General features: G+C 37.6%; 2 protein-coding genes across 2 annotated transcripts; both read right to left on the bottom strand.

The window, feature by feature from the left end:
• Positions 1–792: 792 nt before the first annotated feature.
• On the bottom strand, positions 793–10,699 carry LOC139137654 (cytochrome P450 2U1-like). The gene is made up of 3 exons (XM_070705856.1): positions 10,299–10,699; positions 6,010–6,990; positions 793–2,155 (listed from the first exon to the last, which is right to left on the bottom strand). Exons 1-3 carry the CDS (start codon positions 10,621–10,623, stop codon positions 1,962–1,964), a joined length of 1,500 nt encoding a protein of 499 aa, XP_070561957.1. The 5' UTR covers positions 10,624–10,699; the 3' UTR covers positions 793–1,961.
• A 972-nt stretch (positions 10,700–11,671) lies between these two features.
• LOC139137653 (tumor necrosis factor receptor superfamily member 1B-like) lies at positions 11,672–24,192 on the bottom strand. Its single transcript, XM_070705855.1, has 10 exons — positions 23,940–24,192; positions 22,758–22,916; positions 21,636–21,908; positions 20,898–20,991; positions 20,259–20,425; positions 18,149–18,340; positions 17,685–17,769; positions 17,280–17,453; positions 16,390–16,490; positions 11,672–14,500 (listed from the first exon to the last, which is right to left on the bottom strand). The coding sequence occupies exons 3-10, from the start codon at positions 21,898–21,900 to the stop codon at positions 14,454–14,456; spliced, it is 1,125 nt and encodes a 374-aa protein (XP_070561956.1). The 5' UTR covers positions 21,901–21,908; positions 22,758–22,916; positions 23,940–24,192; the 3' UTR covers positions 11,672–14,453.
• Between the last annotated feature and the right edge of the window lie 3,327 nt (positions 24,193–27,519).

The raw sequence follows: 27,519 nt of genomic DNA, 5'->3' as shown, positions 1-27,519 counted from the left end.
CTAATATTTCTTGATTGGCTATTGATCATATAAAATCATACATAATCTGCATAAGTGACATCATCGTTATACAACATTCCCTTACGTAATCGTCCCAGGGTCCTGTCTGGAATTTTAAATATTGACTATAAGAATTTACTTTACTGCCTTGACACTAGATGTCACAAATAAAAGTGTCTATTTTTGTCCTTGATAATTAAGTGTCACTAGATGTCACTAATAAAAGTGTCCATCTTTATCCTTGATAATTAGGTGTCAATGACGTCAATACATTAAATGTTCATAACAACGAAGTTTGTATTAAGATGTGTGAAAATTCATAATGATCATTAACCCTTACACAGATTTGAAAAGTTCAGCCCTTTCGTTCACTGACCTTTGTACAGATCCCGAAATTACACAAAAACTATATCAGTAAGTCAAAGAAAATTTAGTCTGTAACAGCAGAGTGTTGTGAAAGATGACTGTAGCATTCTGTGGAAATACAAGGAGTTAAAGAACCCATGGAAATCATAGCAATGAGCATGGATTTTGGTAAAAACACCACTGAGGGCGCTATTTTCATCGTTAACTCAAAATTTAAGTGGACTTGCCCACACGAAAAATTCATCAGTTATGCTGACATTGACCTAACACCTGTCTAGGGGTTTCGTGTCGCTGTCTCTGAATACTCATCTTTCCAATGAGTTTTTACAAAGTGTGAGTATTCGGAGAGAGTGGTGGACACACATGAATGCTCACTCCTCACGGCAATGGAGGGATGTGTTTTATTTCATATATGTGGAATTGTAGTAGAAACTTGTGAACGTATCATTTATTGACGATACTTGTAAACAAACAAAACAAATAAACAAATAAACAAATAAACACTGTTTTCTATTGACAAACATGAACAAAGATACAACTCTCTATTGGTTCCAACAAAAAATATTTGGTTTGGCTTCTAAAAGCCGAAGGAAGACGTGCAGATTATTTCGATGTGTAATTGGTTCCACTCTGTAAAGTCAATGTCTTTATTCACTCAAAAATCGAAATTTTGAAAGTATATCAGGAATAATAATGAATACAACAGAAAATGAATCTAGTTAAATAAACAACGATAAATTGTTATTCTGCCTGAATGACGTTCATCTGATGACACGTCCATATCGTAATATTATTAGTGAGTGGAGTCAACACTGCATAGGTGATCTCGTCAATCCCGTGCCAACAATTTCGTTAGCTGAAGCTGTTACTCAAAAGTGTACACTTTAGATAGACAGAAATCATGCAGTTGCTTTCATTTCTTTAGTATTGTCTGTGAACTAAATTAAAGACGTGAAGATATGTAAAGATTTTTCGGTAAATATTCAAAGTGCTTATCAAGTGATACCATTAAAATACAGACACTAAATGATACACAAGGTCAGCGACTCTCACATCCGTGAACCGGATAGAAAGCAGTTTTTCAGATAAAATGAATGTACCGAAATACCGTTATAGCTCTGACACTGACCTTGACCCTGATATTGACCTTATCGTTATATGGAGAAAATACGCTGATGATGTTCAACTTCAAGATTTATATGCAGCTTCATAATGCTTTCCGGACAGGGATACGTAATCGAGTTTTTTGTTTCTAATATCAGTAAATGTTCGGTAATTTGTTCCTCTAGTACCAAACTTTGCACGTTGGCTCCTGATTTTTTTTCGTGATTTGTTAAGTGGTTGAAAGTTTCGTTGAGGAAAGTTTTAGAAAAAGTTTGTTTTACCTGCGATACTTGTACTACCTAAATGTAATATAATGATAGAGTTGTGAGATTCGTCTTTTGCGAGAAGTAAGTTGTCGTTGTTGTTGTTGTTGTTGTGTTTTTGAGAAGGAGAATGTTGAAAATAGTCAATTCCTAAATTTTCTATCCGGCATTACTACGTTTTACTATTCTATACTGAATAACACGTACTCTGATATTTTCCAAAATTCTTTACATGTCGTCTGCGGTTCTATCAACTGCAATAATTTTGAACTTGTCAGGAACGAGGACAAAGCCAAAAGGACCTTCAGTAGACGGAATGATGTCATCATCCGGGAACTTAAATTGGAATTGCTGGATGAGTCGTGTCAGAAAGAGGAACATTTCCATCTTTGCCAGCTGAGAGCCGAGGCAGTCACGTGACCCTGCAGTCGAAGAAAAGTTACAATATTTTCCATTGTTAAAATATGATTTGGTGCACATTTCAGAGGTTAAGCCAATTTGCGATATCTTTTCAATCAGGCTGTGATACAATTATGAGAAAATCGTTAAATAAAGGGGAAACCTGGAATAGGTGAACAGTATTTTATTGACAGAAGATGTGAGTATAAACACAGGTTTAAGGGACAATTAGATATTATTCCCTAATATTTTTCTTCGTTCAGCGAAGGAAAATACGAGTGACGTAATGACCGTGTCACCACGAGTCGAAGACGAGTGGTGACACGGTCATTACGTCACGAGTATTTTCCGAGCTGAACGAAGAAAAATATTAGGGAATAATATACTTATCACATGCACAAGCCAAGAATTCGTTATTTTTTGCAAAATAAAATAAGTTTTCCATGACGATTCCGCGTTTAAACTTTTGAACTACTTTAGAATAAATATCAGTACGCCGTGCACAAGTTGTCAATCATTTCCAGTCGTCCGTCGTGTGCGTTAGCGCTCACGTCAGTTCGTTCGTGTGTGGAGCAAATGACAGCTCTCGGTCTACACGTAGGCTACCTTCCGCAAAGTTATTCTCCATTTCAAAGATAGCATAGTCCTAGAAATTTATCACAGACGAAGATACGCTATTTTTCGGGAACAAATATCGACTGAATCTCGACGGCGCGAACACTGTAAACGTCGCGCCTGACCCTGTTTGCAATGCGTACGGAACCCACGGTATACGCGACCAGCTTCGAGTTCGTTGTTTCCGCAAATTATTCACGTAATTCCTTCGGAATATACAGGCGATACACTCTTGTGTTTACATCGTTCGGATTAGTAATGTCGTAGTCTGTGAAAATATCGATTTCATTACATGACTTTTGATCGTGGGAGAAACATCGGCCGCCATGTTGTTTGTTTACATATTTACGAGCACACCGAAGATCGACAAAAAAAAGGTCCGACGCACCGAAATTGATGACATAGACGCGGGTTGTCGTGACGTAGAACGACCAGAGAATAAATCCCGTATTTTTTGTTCGGAGACGACAAACTTGGCTTGTGCATGTGATAATGTCGCTTATTTTCAACCTTTACTTGATGTAACAATTCATTAATACATAAAGTCGCACACTTTACAAAATGATGATGGCACACAACATCAGCAGTGTAAACACGAATTTCTTAGCTAAATGCAAATAAGTGATATGATTTTATTCTTGACCTCTGGACAAAACTACTTCAATTCTAACTTGGTGTTTTTATCCGGATTTCTTATGTCAATAAATGTCGCACAATGTAAGTGAAAGCTGCTATATATGCATATATATATATATATATATATATATATATATATATATATATATATATATATATATATATATATATATATATATATCCTTCTCCATATGAAACGCACCACCAATCAAGATTTCATAACGAATTTTTGCATTTGGTCAAATTTTATGTAACCGTATTAGTCATACACACTAAGAGTCGTACGCTGTAGCTGATTCGGGTAGAAACCCTGCCTAGAATGGTCCATAACAAGTTTAAACTTGTCTAGTTGCAAGCAAGTCGAGGTTTATTTAGTACAAATTGTATTTCTGTGTTTTAAATAGTCAAACAACCCAAACATCTCTTCATATCAAACAAATAAAAGCTCAGAAAGGAGCGGCTTTGAACCTTAATGGCATGGGTATGCTTTAAAGGTATTCAGTCACCTGAGAAGTCGGGATTTTTTTCATTTTAGACATTTTTACATTTTAGTAGTGCATGTTTGACATGTTAGGTCGGAACTAACAGCCGAACTAACGTGACCAAACAAGCCAAACTTGCAACCTATCGTGTATCGTGCAGACCCAACATATCCGCACCTATCGTTTCTAAAATGTCTAACGTGTATGCCAGGTTGGAACTAACGTGCCTAAAATGCCAAACGTGCAAACCTATCGTGTATCGTGCAGACCTAACGTTAAAGAACCTATGTCTAACATGTATTGCATTTTAGGGCGTACAAATAAGTCCTATTCTATCATGCCAATCGTGCAAACCTATCGTGTATCGTGCACGCCAAACATGGATGCACCTATCGTGTCTAAAGTGTCTAACGTGTATATCATGACTTCACGATTAACATATGGTACCATTCGACTTATCTGGACATACACGTTAGACATTTTAGACACGTTAGCTCCGTAAATCTTAGGTCGGCACGTTATACGATATGTCTCAAGATTTACGTGATGGCCTACAAACACGGTAAGGTCTAACTCTATCATGCCAATCGTGCAAACCTATCGTGTAACGTGCCGACCTAACGTGTACGCACCTAACGTGTCTAAAATGTCTAACGTGCATGTCATTTTAGGTTCTCGACATGGGTCAAAATCTATCATGCCAATCGTGCAAACCTATCGTGTATCGTGCAAACCTAACGTGTACACACCTAACGTGTCTAAAATGTCTAACGTGCATGTCATTTTAGGTTCTCGACATGGGTCAAAATCTATCATGCCAATCGTGCAAACCTATCGTGTATCGTGCAAACCTAACGTGTACGCACCTAACGTGTCTAAGGGGCGACGTCAAAAGATCGATGTTTGAAAAAAAACTTAATTGCTTAAGTTTGGGGGTGGGGGGTTTTTGGCCAAATTAATTTCTGTGCAGTCAAAAACGATTTAACGTCTTTATGGCAAATTTTACGATTTCAAGGCTGTTTTTTTGTAAGCTAAAACCGATCCAGTCACCTGTATTTTTGTTACTTTATAATGGTTTTCAATTTTTATTTAATTCAATGGTACATCGGTACGTCGTTTGAAAGAATTAGTACAGGGTATGAGTCCGCAATGTTTTTCAATTTTAGGTCAGTTAAGTTTGAAGGGGGGGTGGGGGGGTCTGAGGCCAAACTTAAGCAATTAAGTTAGATTTATTATATTGAACTTTTGATGTTGCCCCTAAAATGTCTAACGTGTATGTCATTTTAGGTTCTCGACATGGGTCAAAATCTATCATGCCAATCGTGCAAACCTATCGTGTATCGTGCAAACCTAACGTGTACGGACCTAAGGTGTCTAAAATGTCTAACGTGCATGTCATTTTAGGTTCTCCACATGAGTCAAAATTTATCATGCCAATCGTGCAAACCTATCGTGTATCGTGCAAACCTAACGTGTACGGACCTAACGTGTCTAAAATGTCTAACGTGTATGTCATTTTAGGTTCTCCACATGACTCCAATTTCTATCATGCCAATCATGCAAACCTATCGTGTATCGTGCAGACCTTACGTGTACGCACCTAACGTGTCTAAATGTTTAACGTGTATGTCATTTTAGGTTTTCAACATCGGTCAAAATCTACCATGCCAATCATGCTGACCTATCGTGTATCGTGCAAACCTAACGTGTACGCACCTAACGTGTCTAAAATGTCTAACGTGCAGACTTTTACAGTGTTTAGTCATGCACGTTGCCTTACACGTTTGGGTTCTATAATGTACAATGGCATACAACTCCCCATAGCACGATACCTTCAACAATGTGAAACGTGCATTTTTACCAACTACTGGCCATAGCTCGTCACCTGTAATCTAAATATGCCCATATATGGCCAAAGGGGCGTTCCTTGGTATTCAAAATGCCCATGTGAGGGCGCTGTTTTTAAAAAGCGGCCACCCGCTTAAAATCTGTGATTGGTTAGATTTTCTCTTTCCATGGTAACTGTGGCAAAATTGGAACAGGTGACAGCATACCTTTAATTTACAGAAATAACTTTGTTTTTTTTCCTGCAGCGTTGCCTTGGGTTGAAACACAGCCATTCTGTGCTTAATATCACTACTTACCGACTGAAAACGGCATAAGCCGTTCACTGTTCACGAGTCTTCCCGAGTCATCCAGAAACCTTGCAGGATCAAACTTCTCTGGTTGCTCCCACAGCTCCTCGTTCATGTGCACAGCCCAGAAGTTAGGCATTACCATGGCTCCCTTCGGAATGTTGTAACCATAGAGCTCTGCATCTTCCATCATAGACCGTGCAATACCGATTGGAACAATGTTTGCTATTCGCTGAACTTCCAACAGCACCGCTTCCACATACGGGAGTTTGGTTTTGTCAGCATAGGATGGGGTATTTTCAAGGCCAATAGCATTTTTAATTTCTCTAAAACAATTCTCTTGGATGTCCTGGTTTAGGCAGAGATAGAGTAAGACCCATAGCAAAGTAGTTGCGGAGGTTTCAGTTCCAGCGGTGAAAAGGACGATTAAAGAATATTTGAGGTGTTCTGGATCTTCTGAGAAAGTGCTTGAGTTGTACCTGTTTGATAGATTTCTTTTGTAGTTTTTCACTTGACTTACGTACCCTCCGATAAATGACTCTTGAACAGCTTCACACTGTGAAATCATCTCTGTATGTTCGGCTATTGCCTTCTCCATGAACACACCCATTCGGTTGTGCTCTGCCATCAGCCTGGTTTTTATTGGCCAGGGCAAACGACCCAACGATGGGATAAAACTGAGAATTGAAGACTGTTGAGTATTCGCTGCTATCTGACGACTGATCTCTAGAAGTCCTTTGAACTCTTCGTCGTCGTAGTTGAATCGCTTCCCGAACAGCAAGTTGCAGGTTATGTTAGAAACGGCACTCATAAGAACCCGACTCAAATCTGCTGGCGCACCGTTTAATTCTCGCAGAGTCTCCGCGAGATGTTGGCTCTCCTCTTGAATTCGTAGTTCAGTCGAGTTTATTGCCATTCCTAGCTCATGGAAGATATCCAAGCAGGATTTTCTGAGGTCTTTCCATATTGGCCATGGAGCAAAAAGTATGCCTGCATACAAGAATAGTAAGAGGTTCGGATAAAACAGTAGAAATAGAATTTACCTTGAAAACCAAGATTCGGTTTCTCATTTTTTGTAATAATCGACCACTTGACAATGTGTGAGCTCATTGTGAAGCCGTTAAAATACATAAAAATTTTCAACTTACTTTTGCCAAAAATCGAAAATGAATATTTCCCGTAGAGATCAGGATAGAGGCCATTTTCAATTTCAATATAATCGGTTAGGGTTATTTATTTCTCTGGTACCGTATTTTTGCACGGTCTACTGGTTTTACAGGAGTTCAGCTTTCTGCAACTACAACAACAGCCAACTACTTCACTTTTTTGTCCGCGACCTAGAGACCACTACATGCAGCCATTTCAAACTTGCAGGGCTGATATGGCTCAATGAGTGCACCTATCTGTTGGCGGGGAAGCGTGCGTCTATGCGGGTCATCAAAAGGTCAACCCCGCCACGGATATCAGTGGCACGGTTATAGAGCACCTGACCCTCTAAATTTTCATTCTAAATACAGTGGCCGCTGACTGGCACTGAACATGAACACCGAGCTCATAAGTGGGGAATATTGGAACAGGATATACAAGGAGGCATATGCCTCTTGTCACACACTGCAGCCCTAGATGACCTTCGAACGAAACACAAGTCTGAGGTCATTTATAATAATTGCGGAGTTTCTATTCACCCGGGCAAGGAGCTGCGCTGTACGGCTATTTTCGGGCTTTATCGACATCCTAGACCCTACTTCATGCTAGCTGTGATATCGCTGGGTACTAGTGGCGTGTATTGAACGCGCTCGGGTCGTTGGGCCCGGGTCATCGCCACCCTAATGACCCGAGCGTGTTCGATACACGCCACAAGTACCGCTGCGATATCACAGCTAAGGGGTACACCATTTGATTTCTGGGGGGGGGTATGGAGGATTTTGAGAAAAAAAAATTTGTCGCCAGGTGAGATAGAAGAAAAAAAAAATTGATCCTGCCATGGCCTGAGAAAAAAAAATTGTCATAACAGACAGAAGTGAAAAAAAAATTGTCACAATGCACCAGAAATTAGCAAAATTTGGAAACCCTATTCTCATGTAATTCTTTGCCGGCGCGCCGCCATAGGCGGCGCAAATGTTTTTAACACAAGCAATTCTTATGTTTTTTTTCCCAGCACTTATGATATAAGCATGCACTACATAGGTCTACTTTACACCTCAGTGCACTCAATGTTTTCCTTCCCTTTACTGACCCAAGAAATCATATTTCAGGATTTCTGTTGCAACATCTCAATGGCATAGGCACTATCTGAAGGGGACTTTTTGACTTCTGTAAATTGTGAAAATTTTAAAACACAAGACAGGAGTCAATAGACTAGTGTTACAATCAATATATTATTCTCTCAATATAAATATATTAGGAAGATGTACAAGTTGACAATAAAAAATTGAGGAACAACAAATATAATGAAATACAAGGGAGGGGGTCACTAAAAAAATTGAAAACTTCAGGGGGGCGTTACTCAAAATGTGGAGAGGAAGGGGGGGGTTACTCATGCAAAGTAAATTGAAACACATCTCAGATTGCACCATTGCACACATCCATTTCTCAAAATTTTAAATGCGAGAGGGGGGCACCCCCTCTCGTGCTCTCCCCCCTTGGGTCTTCTAACAGTTTTACTGGTAAAAGACAAATTTAAAATACCTATTGGATTGCACTACACTGCACCGTGGCGCACATCAATTTCTCAAAATTTTCACAGGATCTAGGACAAAACTGAAATGTTGTGAATTCATCCTTTATTATCACAGAAACATGTTTTCATTTACCTCAGTTCAATGACCATTTTGACAGTTAAACATACCATATTCATGCTTTTCATTAGAAGCTGGCAGCTGGAGAAATGACACAAGAAGGTCACAGATTTTCCGTTCCTGTATATTTATTTATCTTCAGTCTCTGGCAAACAGAACTGTTTTTCACAAATTGTATTGTCATTTTTTTGGTTGTTGAATATTGTGACACAAACACTGATCATGCATAAAATGTAAAAAAATATTGCAGTGTTCAATGTCATTTTCAAACAGTTTTACCGAGTGCAAAATAACCTGAAACTCCTCTCAGATTGCACCATTAAACACATCAATTTCCCAAAATTTCCAATACGAGAGGGGGAAACCCCCTCTCGTGCTCTCCCCCTTGGGGTGTTCTAACAGTTTCACTTAGTAAAAAAATTAAAAAAACACCTCTCAGATTGCACCAGACTGCACCATTGCACACATCAATATCTTAAAAATTTCCATGCAAGATAGGGGAAAGCCCCTGTGACACTTTCCCCCCTAAGCCTCTCGCGTGTTCTTCCCCTGTACTTTCAAATTCTGCCCGGTCAGATATCCTAGTGAAAACCTTGTCATAATACCCATCCAAATTAAACAATATACTATATGGTTAGATACTGCGTGAGCTTTTATATCTATATTTTATTGTGACTTACAATTTCATTTTGATGGGTTCACCTTTTTTGAACCATCATGAGATAACTGATGATAGTCTAGCAGAGTACATCAGGATTTCAAAGGTCTTTACTGTTGCTGTATTTTGTAAATGTTACAAATACATGTATTTGTATTTAACTTTTCTAAGTGGGGGATCAGTCAAAATTTCAGAGTTAGAGAGGGGAGTTGCTCAAATTCATCATGGTTGACGGGGGTGTCACTTAAAATTTCTGAGTTTCAGGCCGTAAATAATGACGGCTCCCTTATACAATGCATCACAAACTTGATGACAAAGAAAAAAAAATTGCATTGCTACTCCATTTGAAAAAAAAAATTGATGCAGCTCTGACAGTAGAAAAAAAAAATTGCTGTCACTGTGACAGGAAAAAAAAAATTTGCTCCCATACCCATTTCCTCCATACCCCCCCCCAAAAAAAAATCAAATGGTTCTCCCCTAACTCCGTGCATGCCTACACCGAATTCGAATACTCGAATTTCAGAATCGAGCGAAGTTACGACGTCCGTTTCTCGTTTCTGAGAAGTTGATGCGCCCTTTTCTAGATGTTACAGTTAATAATTTTTTAGAAATATACCGAGTGGTCGACAACTCAATAAAAGTATTAAAACCAGATTTTTGTCTGCGGGTGAAGCTTGTTGAAGGAATGAACAACATTTGACCTAGTTTATACGGAACCTTTGACGTCATTGACAATATGGCTACTGACACTCTGGTGTCAGTGGACTCGGCCTTATAATTAAATAAAGTAAACTAAAATATAATTAACGCCTTTAAGAAAGTGATCTTCTTCGAGCTCTTACCTTTGTTATTAAACAGCCGAGGATAAAGTCCTTTTTGTACCCTCGAAGAGAACATGGAAGACTTTTTGATGAAAGCTTCTTTGATTGCTCGATTGCTGTTCAGAATCACCACTAGCTCCGTACCAATTCGCACACTGAAGACGTCTCCATACACTTTAGCCCACTCCTTGAATTTTTTGTGAGGTCTTTCTCCAAGACGAAACAGACATCCAATTAAAGGCAGACCCAAGGGACCAGGTGGTAGGTTGCGTCGATAGTGAAGATACCACAGAGTTGTGGCTAATATGACGATTAAAACGAAGACAACACGGAGAAACTCGAACATGTTAGAAGCCAATCGCGTTCACCTTGATATGACCTTGATATTACCACTGTTACTATTCTTTTCACAGAGTGCGAGTGGTCGTGGATGAATTAGTAACGCATGCTGGACCTCGAACCTGCATCTGTACGTGCTTATCTGACAAAACGTGATTATCTGACAAAAATAACTAATTACTGCTTGTAGCCATACTCATTTGTGCAAAGTATTCCCCCACACAATACTTCGCCTGTCAAAACACACAAGTGAAATCTTAATTAAAGCAGTCTAAAATCACAAACATCACAAAATGGCCATATAATAGTTAAAAAATACAGTAAATTTCATTGATTGCGTAAAATCACCGAGCCCCTCAATTAATCACTATGTAGCCATCGATTAACATATAGTGGCTGTCTTAAAAAGGTACAGGAGAGGGCCCGGGGGCATCAAAATCAACACAATGACGAAAGTTCGGGAGGGTACTTCTTGTTTTTCTTTTGTTTTACATCACCTTCCTACCATTTGAGTACATTAAATTATACTCAATAAACATGCAAGTGGGTGATAAGAGATGGACCATTAGATCTTGGGAGAGGGGTAGTCAAAAACAGAAGAAAAAAAATTTCAGAGCAGAAAGTTAGGAAAAAAAATCTTCAAACAAGTTTGCAAAATAAAAAAAATAAATAAATAAAAATACAAATTTGTGAAAAAAAATCTTACGGTAAAAAACGGTAAAAAAATCTTGAATTTTTTTGATTATACCGACAGGAAGCAGCTTTCAGTACATCCTCCAGGCACATTTTAAATTTTATTGTATACATTTAGAGTGACTGTATCCCTTATCCTGGAAGTTGTGATCATCTTATCTTTTCAGGACTTTTGTATTTTGATCACTTGAAAATTATAAAATTATAGAGCCTGTTTTCTACTTGTTTCCTGCGTACAAACCAAGCAAGTACTTTAGGTAAAACGTTGAAACTATGGTATGGTTGTCAAGACAGAAAGTTATATTTGCCTTTTAAGATCAAGGTGAAAAGATACAGGCCACATCAGGTTATTTTTTCACAGCATTTTATTGAAATTATGAATGCAAGAATGGGTGAACAAGTAGAAACACGTCAATAATGATAAAACAACATATCAAGTCATGTATTATTTTGCTTTTAAAAGGGCATAGAGGGTTGATCATGGCCATGGCATAAAGTGAACTTTATTGTTGGTATTATGTTTTGAAAATGTGGTGACCCCCCTTTTCTACCAGTGAAAAAGCGATGACCCCCTCCTTCGCGGATTCCAAAATTACGATGACCCCCATGATTTTGCCGCCCCCGGTCGTAAAACTGAACGGTCCCTAGACTGTCCCGATTTGCCTGGCTTTTCTCGGCAGCAGTAACCGTCTGGCCAAGCGCTAGCCTACTACCTAGCGTGACAGTATCAGCAGTATGCCGAAGTTCATTCCTTCAATTTATTGTGTTTTGACATTTACAGCGCCTAAATGCCCGCAGACTTGGAGCAAGTCTAGGGATGGACGTACTTCACAAGAAATGAACGCACCCAACATAGCTGAATCAAGGTGTTGTCAATACTGCCAGGCGTAATTATCAGCTGAGCAGCGGTAACTGTCAGCCAGGCAGCATTATCAGTCGGTCACAAATCAACTCTGCGAAAGTTAAAACATCGTCTAATAGTCGAAACAACACCACACTACACATGTTCTCAATCTATGTCTGTTTTTTCTTAAATAATTAATCATGCAAATGAGCACAACATGTGCAAGCCACAACCACTACAAACCGATCATCAATTCTTGCCGTTCTTAAGTCTATTTACCAGATTTGATTCTGATCCAATAAGCCGTTCCACGGATATCGTGCCAACAGACAGACAGATACATTGCTGCGCCATTAGCTCACGTGTGTGAACACATGAGAATGAGAGAGATACCGGACAGATACTATACATTTTTGTCTAATTTACTGAAGTCCTACTTCTATTACATACAGTAAACAACAACAACAATAACATCAATCATTTCATAACCGAACTTACAGAGAAATACTATTAATTACAAGCGACTAATCACAGATGCATTGATTCACAAAATTAGTAAATTTATATCAAGTGAAAACAATGACAATTTCAGATTTCTGGAGACGGTCTTTGATAGTGTTTCATTCCAATTTCGACACGTCACTTCATCAATTGAGAACAGAGTATCTTACAAGCCCTCTGTGATTGATCTTGTTCTTACAATTTGACCACTGACGATGTCGAGGAAGCTGAAATACTTGCAGATTACGTCTCAACTGTATTTACAAAAGAACCAGTTGGTACTTGGACTATACCGAAAATCATTGAACTCTCTTCATTAATGGATCCAACTTCAACGAAGCAGATGTGCTGAAGTTACTTGAAAAGATTAACATTTAAAAGTCACCAGGTCTAGACTAAACGCATCTAAGAGTTTTAGCAGAGGCAATGGAAGTGCAATCCATTAATTTTCTATTCAAAGAAACAATCAGACTACGAGCCATACCACATGATTGGAAATAGGCCAATAACCTGCACTACATAAAAAGGAATAAATGTATAGCCGGCAAAATAAGACTAGTCAGGGTCATTATCATAATGTGTACTCACATGGAATCCTTGATTCGTAATTGTGAAATTGAATACCTTTAAAAGAATAAAGTCTCAGTGAAAAAAATTTTGGCCAATAAAAAGGGCGCAGCAAATTTGGATTCATTAATATAATGGGAGGCGATCCACTGTTCTACAAATTACACAAAAGTGTTTATATCTATTTACAAAGAAGAAGACTGCAACTATTTACAGAAAGATTAGATGCTGTGCAATTTGACTCTAAATTCACTTTTAAAATTTCATCCAGACAAATGTGTCTCCATGAGAGTTGAAAATCAGATCTTGACAGGAAAGACGACACCATGGTAGAAGGTAAAAATATACTGAAGAGTACATAAGTAGAAAAGATGTGATGAAACCTTACTTTTCACAACGTCTTAGCAACAAACTCAAAAAGGTAAACTCAGTCATTGGACTTTTAAGGAAAACATAAACACTTAGTTAAAGTCTTTTTTACTATATAAGCTCCCTAAGATCTCATGTTAAATATGCAACCAAGTATTGACAATTATTCTTAAGAAACATAAAAATAGAGGTGATAAAGGTTAAACACAGAGACACAAAATAAATACCGAGTTTCAGAGATTTCTCCTATGATGAAAATCTACGGAAACTAAATCAACCTATACTGAAATATAGGCATGTGAGAGGAAACATGATAAGGTTGTATAAAATTTAAACAGGGAAATATGACAGCGAAGTTTCAAACATTATGAAACAATGCAGACCAACATATGATACCATAGGGCACCAGTATAAAATTGGTAAAAATTCTACCAGACATTATTAGGAAGTACTAATCTATCCACAGAAATGTTGATTTATGGAATAGTCTGCCAAATATTAAAACAACAACATTACTCAAACAATTGAAAAATTGACTAGATAAATCGTGGAAGGATCAACCATCCTAAATTAAGTTGAAGATGAACCTACTCCTGGACTACTATTAGAGCTGACATTAGAGGTCAAGCAAGGCCTTAAATCAGAACATGGCATGTGAACATATAAACCTGTATAATCTTAAATGTCTGATGTCATCAGATCTTACAAAAGAGCATAATGAAGAAATTCTGTTTAAAGTTTCATAGCGGGTTTACGCGAGCTGATTTATTTGATAAATGGTAATTGGGACCTGTGTTGGTTGCTTGTATGATTCATTACCATTGAAAAACAATTGACATGAATCAATGATAATAATGCTACTTCTACGAGCTCCCTTGAAGGAGTGGTTCTTGGTCCAAACCAGATTCACCTGTAAGGTATAAAAAAGAAAATGATTGGAAACTCGAGCATTCAAAGAATTATTGAAGATCGCACGAACTATCAGAATGAGGAAGAAATTTTCCAAAAGCTATAAAGAAGTTTTTTAGTAGGAATGCGCCTTGGGAACAGGTATTTGACTCTCAAACTTTTTACAATTCCTTTATAATCTAAAACTTGTTAGGGTTCATTTTGAAGCTTTTGGTGTAAGAAAACTTTTCACTGTCTTAGTTTTTCAAAGATCAAACATTTTATTTTTCTCGACAGAGTTAACACAGGATTGGTACCATTTTGAATTTAAAATGAAAACATCTTTGGTAATTTGTTTCTCTAGTACCAAAATTTGCAGTTACCCAGAGTTTCATTCTTGATGTTGAAAGATTCTTTGAGGAAAATTTGAGCAAAGTTTAAGTCTTTCACTTTCGAGGCGCATACTTTCTTAAATAAATAACCATGTATATTAGAAAACATCAATCATCGCTTTCAAATATACGGGACGATAATGATATGCAGTCTCTTCACAAAAAGTACCTCACCCACAACATTACTTTTAAAGAATTTTGAACACCAGGGAAGGTTTAAACTCCATGAAGATCGAACACTTATGGAGGATCAATGTCTGAAATGGCAGTGAGAACCTGAAGAGACAGACAACTTTCTGTCATCAACTATTTAAAGTCGGATGGGAATTAATAATGATGTTCAGTAGGTTTTAAGTTATAAAATAATAATAATAACACAAAAATTAAAATGGTGTCAAAATTATACAAGCTGTAAAAATATGTACAGACTAATGGTGAAGATTTAATAATGTACCCTCGTTGGTTGGAAATCATTGGTTCAAATCAACGCATGCTGTCATGATCTGGGCTCAAACCCACAGGTCAGTCCTATTAATATTTTATTGCAATAAACTTCCCGGGTGTCCTTTGGTCCTCAAGACTTTCTCTTTCAACGTTAATTTTGACCTTTTTCATTTGCCTAGTCTGCGGTGCCATTGTATTAGAATTTTCTACTACATAGTGTAATTTGTCATTTTTTGTGCCTCGAGCACAGCTCTCAAGACATTGGACGCATAACAAGTGTACAACAACAACAATAATAAAATAATAATGAAATAATAATAATAATAATAATAATAATAATAAGAAGAAGAAGAAGAAGAAGAAGAATTATAATAATAATAATAATAAGAATTAATAATAATAATAATAATAATAATAATTATTATAATAATGATAATTGTTGTTTTTGTTGTTGTTGTTGTTGTTGTTGTTGTTACATTACTTACTCTCAGACTGATCTTGCATGTTGTTTTCATCATCATTGTCTGGCATGGGTATTGCAATCACCACTTCGTTATGTCTTCTTCTGCTCAAATCTGTATTTAAAGAAAGTATATAAAACCTCCTGCAAGACAAATTTGCCTTGCAAACAAACGACAATTCGGACAAGCCATGAAAGTAATTGAAACGACTTTAGAATATTTTTCAGACGGTTTAGGTTCTTTTCAGTGTTTTGGAAGTGATGCTGCTCATCACAGCGATGACCACTCTAGATTGAATCTGTCCTGTTTCCGTTCAGTTCAGCTAGTATTGATTCACTGAGAGAATTCAAACTTAACTTCAAATAGGTACAGCCGGTTAAAGATCATGGGGAAAGATTCACGATATTTGCCTGGGAGTCATTTTACTTGTGTTAATATTAAAATGCCTTTTCCAGTTCGTTTTTGCTGATACTCTGTATCCTAAACCGATAACGTCATTTCACTATATATATATATATATATATATATATATATATATAATATATATATATATATATATATATATATATATATATATATATATATATATATATATATATATATATATTACTCACTGTTGCTTGATTCTCTTATCAACGATGTTACAGAACCCATTTGGCTCTCAGGGTGTATGTTCCACAAGTTGTTTTTATCTTCTAAGGATTCATTATGAATGCTGCAGATATTTGCGGACGAATTTACATACAATTAGAGAGAGAGAGAGAGAGAGAGAGAGAGAGAGAGAGAGAGAGAGAGAGAGAGAGAGAGACTATAATTTATATAGCTAAGTGCTGTTCTTTAGCTTATCCTTTGACCACACTATAAATGACAACATTCTGAGACATAGGGACAATACCAAAACATTTACAGCCGAAGGCACATATCAACATATCCAATCAGAAGATATACGACGTTAGTACACAGACAGAGATAATTTTTGGGGCTTGAAAAAATGACCCATGTAGGACTTGAACCCACGTCCTCCGAATTCAGTTCGGATGCTCTACCAACTGAGCTAACGGAACAGTTTAAGTTGGTTTGACTTGCGCCGTCCCGTTGGCCTTTTTCTTCCCCGAATGAGACCTCTGATTTACACTGGTTATTCTCTCGCAAGAGTTTTTTTAAGGAACCGTAAATATGTAAACATTTAATGTGCAGAGACACTCAGATGTAGTTGTGTGTTTTTTCAATTTAGTTTCTACTTTAAATTTCCACGCTACACAACACTGGGGAACCTGTCATATTTCAACATCACGTTTCTAGTTTATATATATATATATATATATATATATATATATATATATATATATATATAATATATATATATATATATATATTTGTGTGTGTGTGTATATATATATATATATATATGTGTGTGTGTGTGTGTGTGTGTGTGTGTGTGTGTATATATGTATTTTGGATATCCTTTGTTTGCAAACATATGCAAGTAGTACATCACTCTCACCTTGTTAGATCGCCATGTACATCTATGTCCCCAGAGACACCGTTTTCATCATTTCCCATTCCGTTTCTTCCTGAACTTCCCATCACAGTATTGTGATAGCCAGGTCCTTGAGGGGATACATTTAATGCAGGGATCGATGCAGGTTCGGCTTCTTGCAGTGGGCTTGCTGTTGAGCTGTAATTGTAGAATATGCACATACTTATTCGCAATGTGAAACTCATTCACCCAGTATGGTACACGGCTGCACCCTGATTGCCTAAAATACATCATTTCAGTTTTGCATTTGAATTGTTTTAAAAAGTAGCTATCTTATCCAAGGTCACTAACAAGGTCATTTATTCATGCACTATGCAGTTTGTTTATTATTACTTCAATGAGTATTTATGAGTATGAGTATTTACAAACCTGACAGAGCTACCGGAGCCTCTTCTGTGAATTGTTGTAGTTGTACAGTTGTTTTGGGCGACATCACCGTCATTCTCATTGTTCGCTAAGGCATGATGTGGAGGATATTGTGGCGTGAAATGGTGGGGTGATCACTGATAAAATAAGACGCAGTGACATTAGTAAAGGAGCAATAGTGATAACTCGATAAAGTACTTTAAAGTACGTAATATCCGTGCAATGCTTGCTAGAGGTTCTATGGACTTCACCTAGACCCTAAGATGACATACACAAACGGAAAGCAAAAGTCTGAATGCTAAAATCGAGTAAATTTGTTACTCATGCTTCTCACTAGATTACTGCAATTGATATTTTCTGTTTCGTCCTCAAGTTTGAGAGTATCCTCAAACGATGCCGAACCCATGGATAAATGCTTGAAAAAAGTCTATTTGAGAAGGTATAGAGCAGTATGGAAAATGGTCTACCTGTACGTCGCTTAATTTTCTTGTAAATGAAGATGGCAACGCAGATAGTGATGACAAGTCCGAAAATTGCGGTTGCAATACTGAAATACATTTTCCAGTTAGCGACATCTTCATTTCTGATTGTCAAAGCTGTGTCACCATGGAAACCAATGTCGTCGCTATTTTCCTTGGCAGTCTGATCCACATCAACAACTATAACAGTGTACATTAAAAACAAAGATATATGAGTTTGTTCGTCCTGTTTTGCCGGTTTTACAAGACAATTCCTGACGTATTTGGAGATGCCATTGCATTTGTATCTTAACTCTTGACTATATATATATATATATATATATATATATATATATATATATATATATATATATATATATATATATGTGTGTGTGTGTGTGTGTCTGTGTCTGTGTCTGTGTCTGTGTCTGTGTCTGTCTGTGTGTGTCTGTGTGTCTGTGTGTCTGCCTGTGTCTGCCTGTGTCTATGTCTGTGTCTGTGTCTGTGTGTCTATATATGTGTGTGAGTGTATAATGAATTCATTTTTATTCAAACAGCTATGTCAAATAGCGTCCGCTTCTCTTGCCAATTTGAATAGCATACTTTTAAAAAAGCTTGGCCATTAAATATTACATTTTCGTACTGACCGAACTACCAAAAGGTAAATAATACGAACTGCTATTTGCCGCCAATTATTTTGAGTTGCGAGCGATGCCAAAAAGGTTTAAGCTATATAACAATGAATTAAAGAGGCACTCCCACTTGGTAACATTTTAAAACACATTTTTTTAATGCCAACGGTCGATATTTGACATGGCGACTGCGCGCGGATCGCGAGATATCGATAAAACATGTCCTCAAAAAGTTAAAGTTTGAATTCCGGTGGCCCACCTGAATTCAGCTTCCGAACATAGAACGTTCGGCACTGGGGCCATTGTCAACTAAGCTATGGAGTACGAGTCTTCGCTGACGCTGCTGTATGCCACTGCAGTACCACTCGCGTCGGTAAGCGGTCATGTCCCGTGGGAGAAAGCCGAGTCCTACTGACTCGGCAAAAAAACGAAAAACAAAGTTACTTTGCTGATTCCACCAGAATTCGCATAGGTGACTAGTACAGATAGGTGCGGTTGATACATAGTATGCATAGTGGCCGCCGCGTGGTATGCGCGCATACCACGCGGCGGCCACTATGTATCGAACCACGCGTAACTGTGTGGCAGACGACAAAATGTAGTCATCAGAGGCAACTAATATTTTACACGTAAAAACTGATATCTATGTGGTATTGTTTAAAAATTTAATACAACTGATTGAGAATAATGAAAACGACAAAAACTAAGGAGAAGTTTTAAAAAAGAATAGCGCTGATCGCAAATGACGTCACTGTTCTCTCTCATTAATATGCATAAATAAACATTTGTCCGCATTTTCCGCATGAACGACGAAAATAAAACCTGCGAGTGTTAGAATGGCTATTTAGCGTACACTTATTCGTATGAATTGATGACTGAGACTGCAAGCTGCAACAACAGCCGCGCATACAACGACAAAATTTGTCCGAATTTCAGCATATTTGTCCGAAAGTCGCGCGCGTGCAGCTATATTTAGTAACAAACCAGAAATCGCGATCAACGCTATTACCAGAGTAAGGGCATTGATAATGATGTATATAAAGTCATCGCAGTAGGAGGTAAATTAATTGCGTCATTCGAACGTTTTTGGACTCCCTAGAATATCGCCAATCAGCACAACAACACACTTTCGGGGGATTTCGGGTCATAACCAGAAACGGTCGTAAAACTTCGGGATGTGAAAAATACGCTCGGGAAATGACATGTTTTTATCGATATCTCGCGATCCGCGCGGAGTCGCCACGTCAAATATCGACCGTTGGCATTAAAAATATGTGTTTTAAAAATGTTACTAAGTGGGAGTGCCTCTTTAAAGTATAGCTTGTAAAGTTTAGCAACAATTATAGACAAATGTATACTGAACTCTATAGTGAATGGGCTAGTGGTCCTAGGCTAAGATAACAAAATATTGTATACACTGCCAAATTCATGTAAAATCTTGCGCAACAGGATAGATACCAACATCTACATACTCTACAACAAATTACCTTCGAAGGGCGGTGAAGTTGATGTGCTGCTACCTTGACCCTCATCATCTGGTAGCCTAGTAACAGTAACTGTAGTAACTGGTAATGGTGTGATTGCCCTAGCTGTACATACACTATCGCTGCTGTCAGTACCATTCTTCAAAATCGTCAATCCCAACTTTTCGCAACTGGAAAAATTAGTGAATTTTGAATAACAGAGAAAATCGTGTAAACGCTAAACTCTCGATACTCCTATATTGTTCAGTCTCCATCGAACACACTCAGCTGGAGTGAAAAAACCACCACCACCACCACTATCACCACCACCACAACCAAGCAAACGACAGACTACAACCCAAATACATTAATATCAACAATGCCTTAATTTATTTATTTGCTATACTTCAGCCTGAAGTAAGGTAAGAATTTACAACATGCAAGTAATAGATATGATATGTTTGACATCGATGTAAGGTGTTATATTTTGATGATAATGGTATCGTTTTTATTTATTTATTCATTCTGACATGAATGAATAAATAAAAACGATACCATTATCATCAAAATATAACTCCTTACATCGATGTCAAACATATCATATCTACTTGTTTACTTTTCGCACCAACACAACGAAAAAAAGTGCAGGAATGACATACTTACTTTGTGTGTGGAAAACAGGGCATCGTCATGTCCTCCTGGTCGGAGTATGTACCAGCTGGACACTTTTCACACACAACATCTCTTGTAACACTGCCTGTAGTTTGGAGAAATCAGTCGTTATTGGTATGACGGCGTGTATGGTCACGTGACATATTTACTGTAAGATCGTAATGAAATGTGTCGTTGCTAGAATTATTTCAAAGTGTTACAGTCTTCAACAGCTTCTAACATTTCCAAAACGCGTGGCAAACATTAAAGTGACAGGGCATCTGATGTCATGGTGATTAAAGGACGGAAAACGGCAAAGAAAACTTGGCATGGCGTCCTACTGCTAGGTTTGACGACCTCTGGGAACGGTTGTTTGTTTAGGATTGAACTCACATATTTATGCAGTAAGGATAAACCAAACATTCTCAAAAGGCAAGGCTTTCGGAGGAATACAAGTGCTTTGAACAGAATCCCGTTTTAAAAATAAATACAGGTACGACAAATTCGAACAATATCATTTTCTTAATGCAGGTACTCTGTACATTTACACTTTTAAATGATGCGTTTCGGAGTCCTAATACGTTAAATTCAGCGATTTCTCTAAAACATGATAGTTTACATAAAAAAAGAAAAAGCAAACAAAATGATGAACAAAGAAAAAACGAACACGACAAGCGAATGACTAAAGCGACTGTGTAGTACCGTGTAGTCAGATTGTCTGTAGGTCAAGTTGACAATCCAGACACTCACCTGGCGTTGCAACACCGTAACCAACCCCACAAACTGTCCAGGGCAGACAGAGTTCACCTGAAGGGGACTCATAGAATCCGTCTTTGCATTCACATTCTTGTCTATTTGCTATAGAGCCAGGTCTCTTGATCTGCCGTCGACCATCATCACATTGAGGTTGATTAAAGCAATGGCGAAGTAGATTAGGCCCCTCCGTGTAAGTCCCGTATCGGCACCTAGCGCACTCGGTTGTTTCAGGGCGTCCAGCGATGCAGGGTCTTCTCATGTGGAAACCTGCCATATAGCAAATGGAATGGAAACAAATGTGGCAATTACAGGGTACACCGAAGTTCATCTGTATCTATGAATACATTGAAAACTATGGCATAATATTAGTATTACCTATAGTCATTGTTTAATGGTAGTTGTCAGGGGTAGATACGATTAGTGTGATTTCCCTGATATTCGTTGCCACCGTTTGTTGTTACAATGTAAACATTATCTGTTTCAGTTTCATTGTTGTTGTTTATTTCACACCTGGCAACGAACTCAGACCGAAATAATTAAGAAAACCACAATATAAACCAAACGAAGAGAAAATTCGAATGCCTGATGATCAGAGATCCGATAATAATATTATAGGCTGTTTCCAAAAGTAAATGTTTCATAGATGATTTTAAAATTACAGACTCAGGTGAGTAACTGTGAAATTTTCAATGTAAATCGTCTCGCTATATTTTGGTTGCTTGGCAATGCAATTGATTTCTATTGCCCTCCCTAATAGCTGAGGATTCATTGGTAATGACGTCCTGTCTTTGTAATGACTTTGCACATGGTCTCTAAACCTAACAAACAAACAAACAAAAAACAAATAAACAAACAAACGAACAAACAAACAAAACAAACGAACGAACGAACAAACAAACAAACAAAAACAAATAATAAATAAATAAATAAATAAATAAATAAATAAATAAATAAATAAGTAACAGAAACGAGAAACTGATTAATCGAAATATAAATATGTTTAGTCAGTGTGATTATCGTACTACATTTTCTCAAGTTTTTTCAATCAATGCAAAAAAGTCCTATTTAAAGTCTCTATTGTGCATATGCTTGGTATTTGCTGTTACGTATACGTACCTGCTGGACAGTTTCGACAGCAAAAGTTTCCGTACTGCGAGTGTTCATAGTTGTACTTTTCACCGGTTCGACAAAGTGTAGTGTTCTCTTCAGTTGTAGTCAAGCAAGTTGAAAGACACTTAATGCATATATTAGAGTCAGCATCTGTTTATCAGAAAACTGTGAAGAAAATTTCACTATCAGTTAATGTTCAGCTCATAAATGCTGGCATACCTATTATTTAAAGAATGCTTTGTAAGATATATCATTATTATATCCAGGTCATTCGATAAAGTGCCCAACGCAGGCTCTCCGGGGTGAACTGGACTTCACTTCAGTAGTAGGGGCTGCATGTGTGCACAGCCTGCGACATCACGCAGTGCTCAGGCTTACTGCTGTGGTGTGCTTTGCATGAACTTTGTGTTATTTCTTGGCTGTCGATATTTATCTGTTACCATAGTCATTCGATGCTAATTGTTGGATTTCAGAGGCAGAACTGCCATTGTTGGTTCAGATATCTCGACAATACTGCGTGCACGAACTTGTACGCGACATCTTACTTACTGACGGATATGCACTTTGCGGGAAAACGTTGCTTCGTGTTTGGTGAATAACATTACTATGAGCATTTCTACAGAATTGAGCTGGACAAAAAGTTTCCCCATGAATCACATCAGTGGCGTGATCGAGTTAGCCATGAGTATGGTGTTTTGATCAACCAATGTGTGCCGTTTATGTTTGTAAACATTAACGCGTCGGCGCCCACGACTTCCTGTGCACTACTGCTCGATATAACCTCTGACCGAGTTAAAAACCACAGTTATGATTTCGGTTGTTAAAAAGGGACGGATTCGTAAAGTTTAGCTTTAAAGTCTTCGTTGTCTATCGGATATTATTTATTGATTATTTTGGAGCTGGAGTTTTTAGTTGGGGAAGGGAAGGTGGCTCCTTGAATATAAATAAGGCTTTAATCATGTCCAACAACACAAAATTTGGTGTCCGCTGTCACGCATTTCGACGATTTGACTCTGTTAATCACTTTGTCTGGTACATAGATAATGTTAATGGTTGAAATTACATCGCATAACGTTTACATTTATGACAAATGAAAGTTACTAGAACGAAATGTGTGTACACTATGGGCACACAGGAGCTATACACTATTTTTCACCGTGACTTACAGCTAAGAAAGATAATACATACCTTTGTACGGAGCCGTTTTATGTGATGGGTCGACTGGAATGCCATGAGTGGAATCCACAGAATCGCACACATTCGGATATTGTGTTCAGAGCTTGACTCTTCATATAAGCTTACTTTCGAAATCGAGCTGATGGAGCTTGCTGCGAAGCAAACCGTACGAATGAGAGCAATCCGTGAATGGTAAAAAATCACAGAATTCTGAACGTGAGAATATGAATGACGTGTCGAAACAGTGCCTGACGTTAGTCAGAGTCATATGACCGTCCCGTAGGTCAGACCAAGTCAAGATGGTGGTTAATCATTACAATTCTAAGCGTCTCTCAGCAGTTTGATAGCTCAGACTTTTCGAACTGTACGAATTATCATAACAGCTATGCACGGAACTTGAATCTTTGGAAGCTCTTTTTTCATGTATGATTAAATGTACTGACATCCTTGAGTACGTGCCTAAGGGAGCCGCCATCATTTACGGCCGGGGTTGGTTGAAAGAACTACCTCGGAATTCAGAAATTTTGAGTAGCCCCCAAACACCTGCTTCCTCCATATCAGCAAAAAAATAAACAAATAAATAAATAAATAAAAATAAAAAAAAATAAAAAAATACGTGTACGGTGACTCCCGTGCCACAATAACACACACTCACGCACGCATCCACACACGTGCATACATACATATGTATACAAATACATACATAAGTTTTCACACACGTGTATGTATGTATGTATGTATGTATGTATGTATGTATGTATGTATGTATGTATGTATGTATTGTATGTATGTATGTATGTATGTATGTATGCATGTATGTATGTATGTATGTATGTATGTATGTATGTATGTATGTATGTATGTATGTATGTATGTATGTATGTATGTATCTATCCATCTATCTATGTATCAATCTATGTATGAATGCTATGCTTATATGTATACATAATGTATCCTATATCCTGTGAGTACTTGAGAATTAACTTTATATCGTAAGTCACTATTTAAGAATGCAGGGACAACTCCAAGGAGGTCGACTAGAAATTAAAGGTATTGTGTTTTAAAATTTTTGAATATGTTGTGCCCTGATTAATTTTAAACACAAAGTAAACAGGAAAAGGGGATTTCCATCCGTCTTTTTAAGTTAGACAGCCCTAAGTATCCCTACCTAACGCTGTACTATCAACAGGTCTTTTTGTGAGAACTGTCACACGCGAATATTTTTTGATCATTTTTGAGTACTCCTCTTCTTGTTCATCATCTTATGAGTTACCAGCGTCTTGTTCTTCCGAACCCCGGCCGTAAATAACCTGGAATGTTACATAGACCCTAGTCTGATATGCAGTTCTTGACACTGGTTTACCCTCAACGTATGATGACCTCATAACGTGACCTTAACTAAGGTAGTTCGCGCTTCGAAATTGAAGACAAACTTTTGCTCAAACTTTTCTCAGGTAACTGTCGGCTATTCTCTCACCAAGTCGATAATAAAAATCAGGGGTCATTGTGCAACGTTTGGTAAGAGAGAACAAATTACCTAACATTTATCGATATTTGAAATTCAAAATGGCTGCCATCCCTGTGTTAACTCTATGGGGACAATTCTGATTTATCAAGTAAATTTTTATTTACTCTGGGAGCTTCAAAATGAGCAAGTGGTTGACCAATAATGTATTGTAAAGGTTTGAAAGTCCGAATATCTGTTCCCAAGGCGCCAGGCGCATTCTACCTTTAAAATTGCTGTACATGGAGCGAAACAGGCTGCCGAGTCAGGTTTCACTGAGATTGAATCGTCAAGGAAGGCTGTTCTACCTGCCTAGTACAGTCAACGAAGGGCTGTATGGCAGTATCTAACCGGTCAGTTGTGGCGAGTAATAAGCTGTCAGGGTAAAATTCATTTGTTAAGGTAAGGTAGAGTACAAATGTTAGTACAGTGTTAGTCTATTCCATTGATTTCCATGTAGAAATGCAGGAAAATTTCATAGCAATGTTTCCCTCCGTCCCTCAAAATATTCATTTCGTAAATTAATACGAAGAAGAAATAAAACGTCATATCGGAGGTGACAGATATTCGGAGGCAAATTTCAGGAACTGTAATTTTATGCTGCTATGAAGTTTATGATGTCCATTACTTTCAAAGCAATCAAAGTTACGTCATTTTAACTCAGACTTCTACAATGGAAGCATCCTGTATACTGGTACAGAATCAAACAAATACAACCATGTGCAGCCAGATAGTCTTATCCTGTTCACCCCGATTATGAGAAAGAAACATTTTCACCTTCTTTTTTTCAAAAATCGAACACTTCATTTTTCTCCCTACAGTTACACAGGTATGGCGGCCATTTTAAATTTAAACATCGGTAACTGTTAGGTAGTTTGCTTCTTAAATACACCGGTTGCATGATGACACATGATTTTTATTCTTGATTCGGTAAGTGAATTGTTGAACGTCTTTCACTTTCTAGGCGTCTGCTACGCTACTTTTTGGTTTCAAGGAATATAAACATTGAAAGCTGTCAAACATATAATCTCCCAATCTTATCCAACGTGCAAATAATACGTTGTACGATAATGTAAGGTTTATTGCAAAATGGACTAAAATACAAGATCCGACAAATTGTCCATGGTAATAGAAATATTGTATCAATATCAACATCTTTCATGAAACGTAAAGCAAAGAGACAAAAAAAAAAATAGTTCAGCCATTTTGACTAATCCTATACAATATGAGTATGTTTGCAAAAGTTAAACGTCACAGTAAATAGTATAATTTCGTATATATCTAGTAAAAATGATATAACTTCTGCAAGACATAACAGAGAGGCAGCAGACAATAAACTGACCCATGCGAATCATAATTTTTTTTTTGTTTTTTATGCTTACTCATCCCGTCCTATCCAAATGGAGATACAGACTACGAAATTCAACTTTCAGTCATGTCAGTGTACTATTTTCAAAATCGGTTTTGAATTACGGAAATGACCTAAGATTTGCAATTGACACAAAGATTTCAAATGTTATTTTCCGCATTCATAAAGGTTAATTATCGACTGCCCCTAAGTCAAACTCAGCTACAACACTTTTTTCCAAACCTGTACATGCAACACAGCATATCCAGAAATTTAAAGTTATTTGGCAAGCCAGAAGACTGGAGATTAGGTAAAATCATATCAACTCAGCTCGTTTAGAAAGATCTACGCAACGACTGCCGGGTTACCCAGCAAACACACTTTGTTATGGTCTGGAGTATGCAGATATCCGAACATAGTTACATAACTTCAGTCCGGATGATCACGGTGATCCCCGGCATATGTTACAAAGAGCGCTACCACCGGCAGGGCGCTAAATTTATTGCACATTCTGGTAGTACTAGCCTTCCTTAAAAGCGCTTCACAAATACGAAATGGCTAACAAATACTTTCTTTCTGGTCAAATGCCCTGTCTTACTTCAACTAGTTTTAAAGAAGTACTTTTTCATCGAAACACTGTACACTCTACACTACAAATTTTATGAGAGTCTGGTAAATCCAAATTTAAGCCAAGACAAAAATATGCATGTTGTCTGTCACATAGTTCATAGAAATGAGGT

The sequence above is a fragment of the Ptychodera flava genome, chromosome 7 (assembly GCF_041260155.1).
Source record: "Ptychodera flava strain L36383 chromosome 7, AS_Pfla_20210202, whole genome shotgun sequence".
In the NCBI taxonomy this organism is placed as follows: Eukaryota; Metazoa; Hemichordata; class Enteropneusta; family Ptychoderidae; genus Ptychodera; species Ptychodera flava.
This window is presented reverse-complemented; position numbering and strand designations above follow the sequence as displayed.

Coding starts and splice junctions, on each gene's coding strand:
- LOC139137654 (XM_070705856.1), bottom strand. CDS start 10,623: ATGTTCGAGTTTCTCCGTGTTGTCTTCGTTTTAATCGTCATATTAGCC. Junction 6,991..10,298: donor TCGGCTGTTTAATAACAAAG/GTAAGAGCTCGA, acceptor TCTTGTATGCAG/GCATACTTTTTGCTCCATGG. Junction 2,156..6,009: donor GCTTATGCCGTTTTCAGTCG/GTAAGTAGTGAT, acceptor CTTCGACTGCAG/GGTCACGTGACTGCCTCGGC.
- LOC139137653 (XM_070705855.1), bottom strand. CDS start 21,900: ATGAGAAGACCCTGCATCGCTGGACGCCCTGAAACAACCGAGTGCGCT. Junction 20,426..20,897: donor CCCTGTTTTCCACACACAAA/GTAAGTATGTCA, acceptor TAATTTTTCCAG/TTGCGAAAAGTTGGGATTGA. Junction 17,770..18,148: donor GAAAATTAAGCGACGTACAG/GTAGACCATTTT, acceptor ATCATGCCTTAG/CGAACAATGAGAATGACGGT.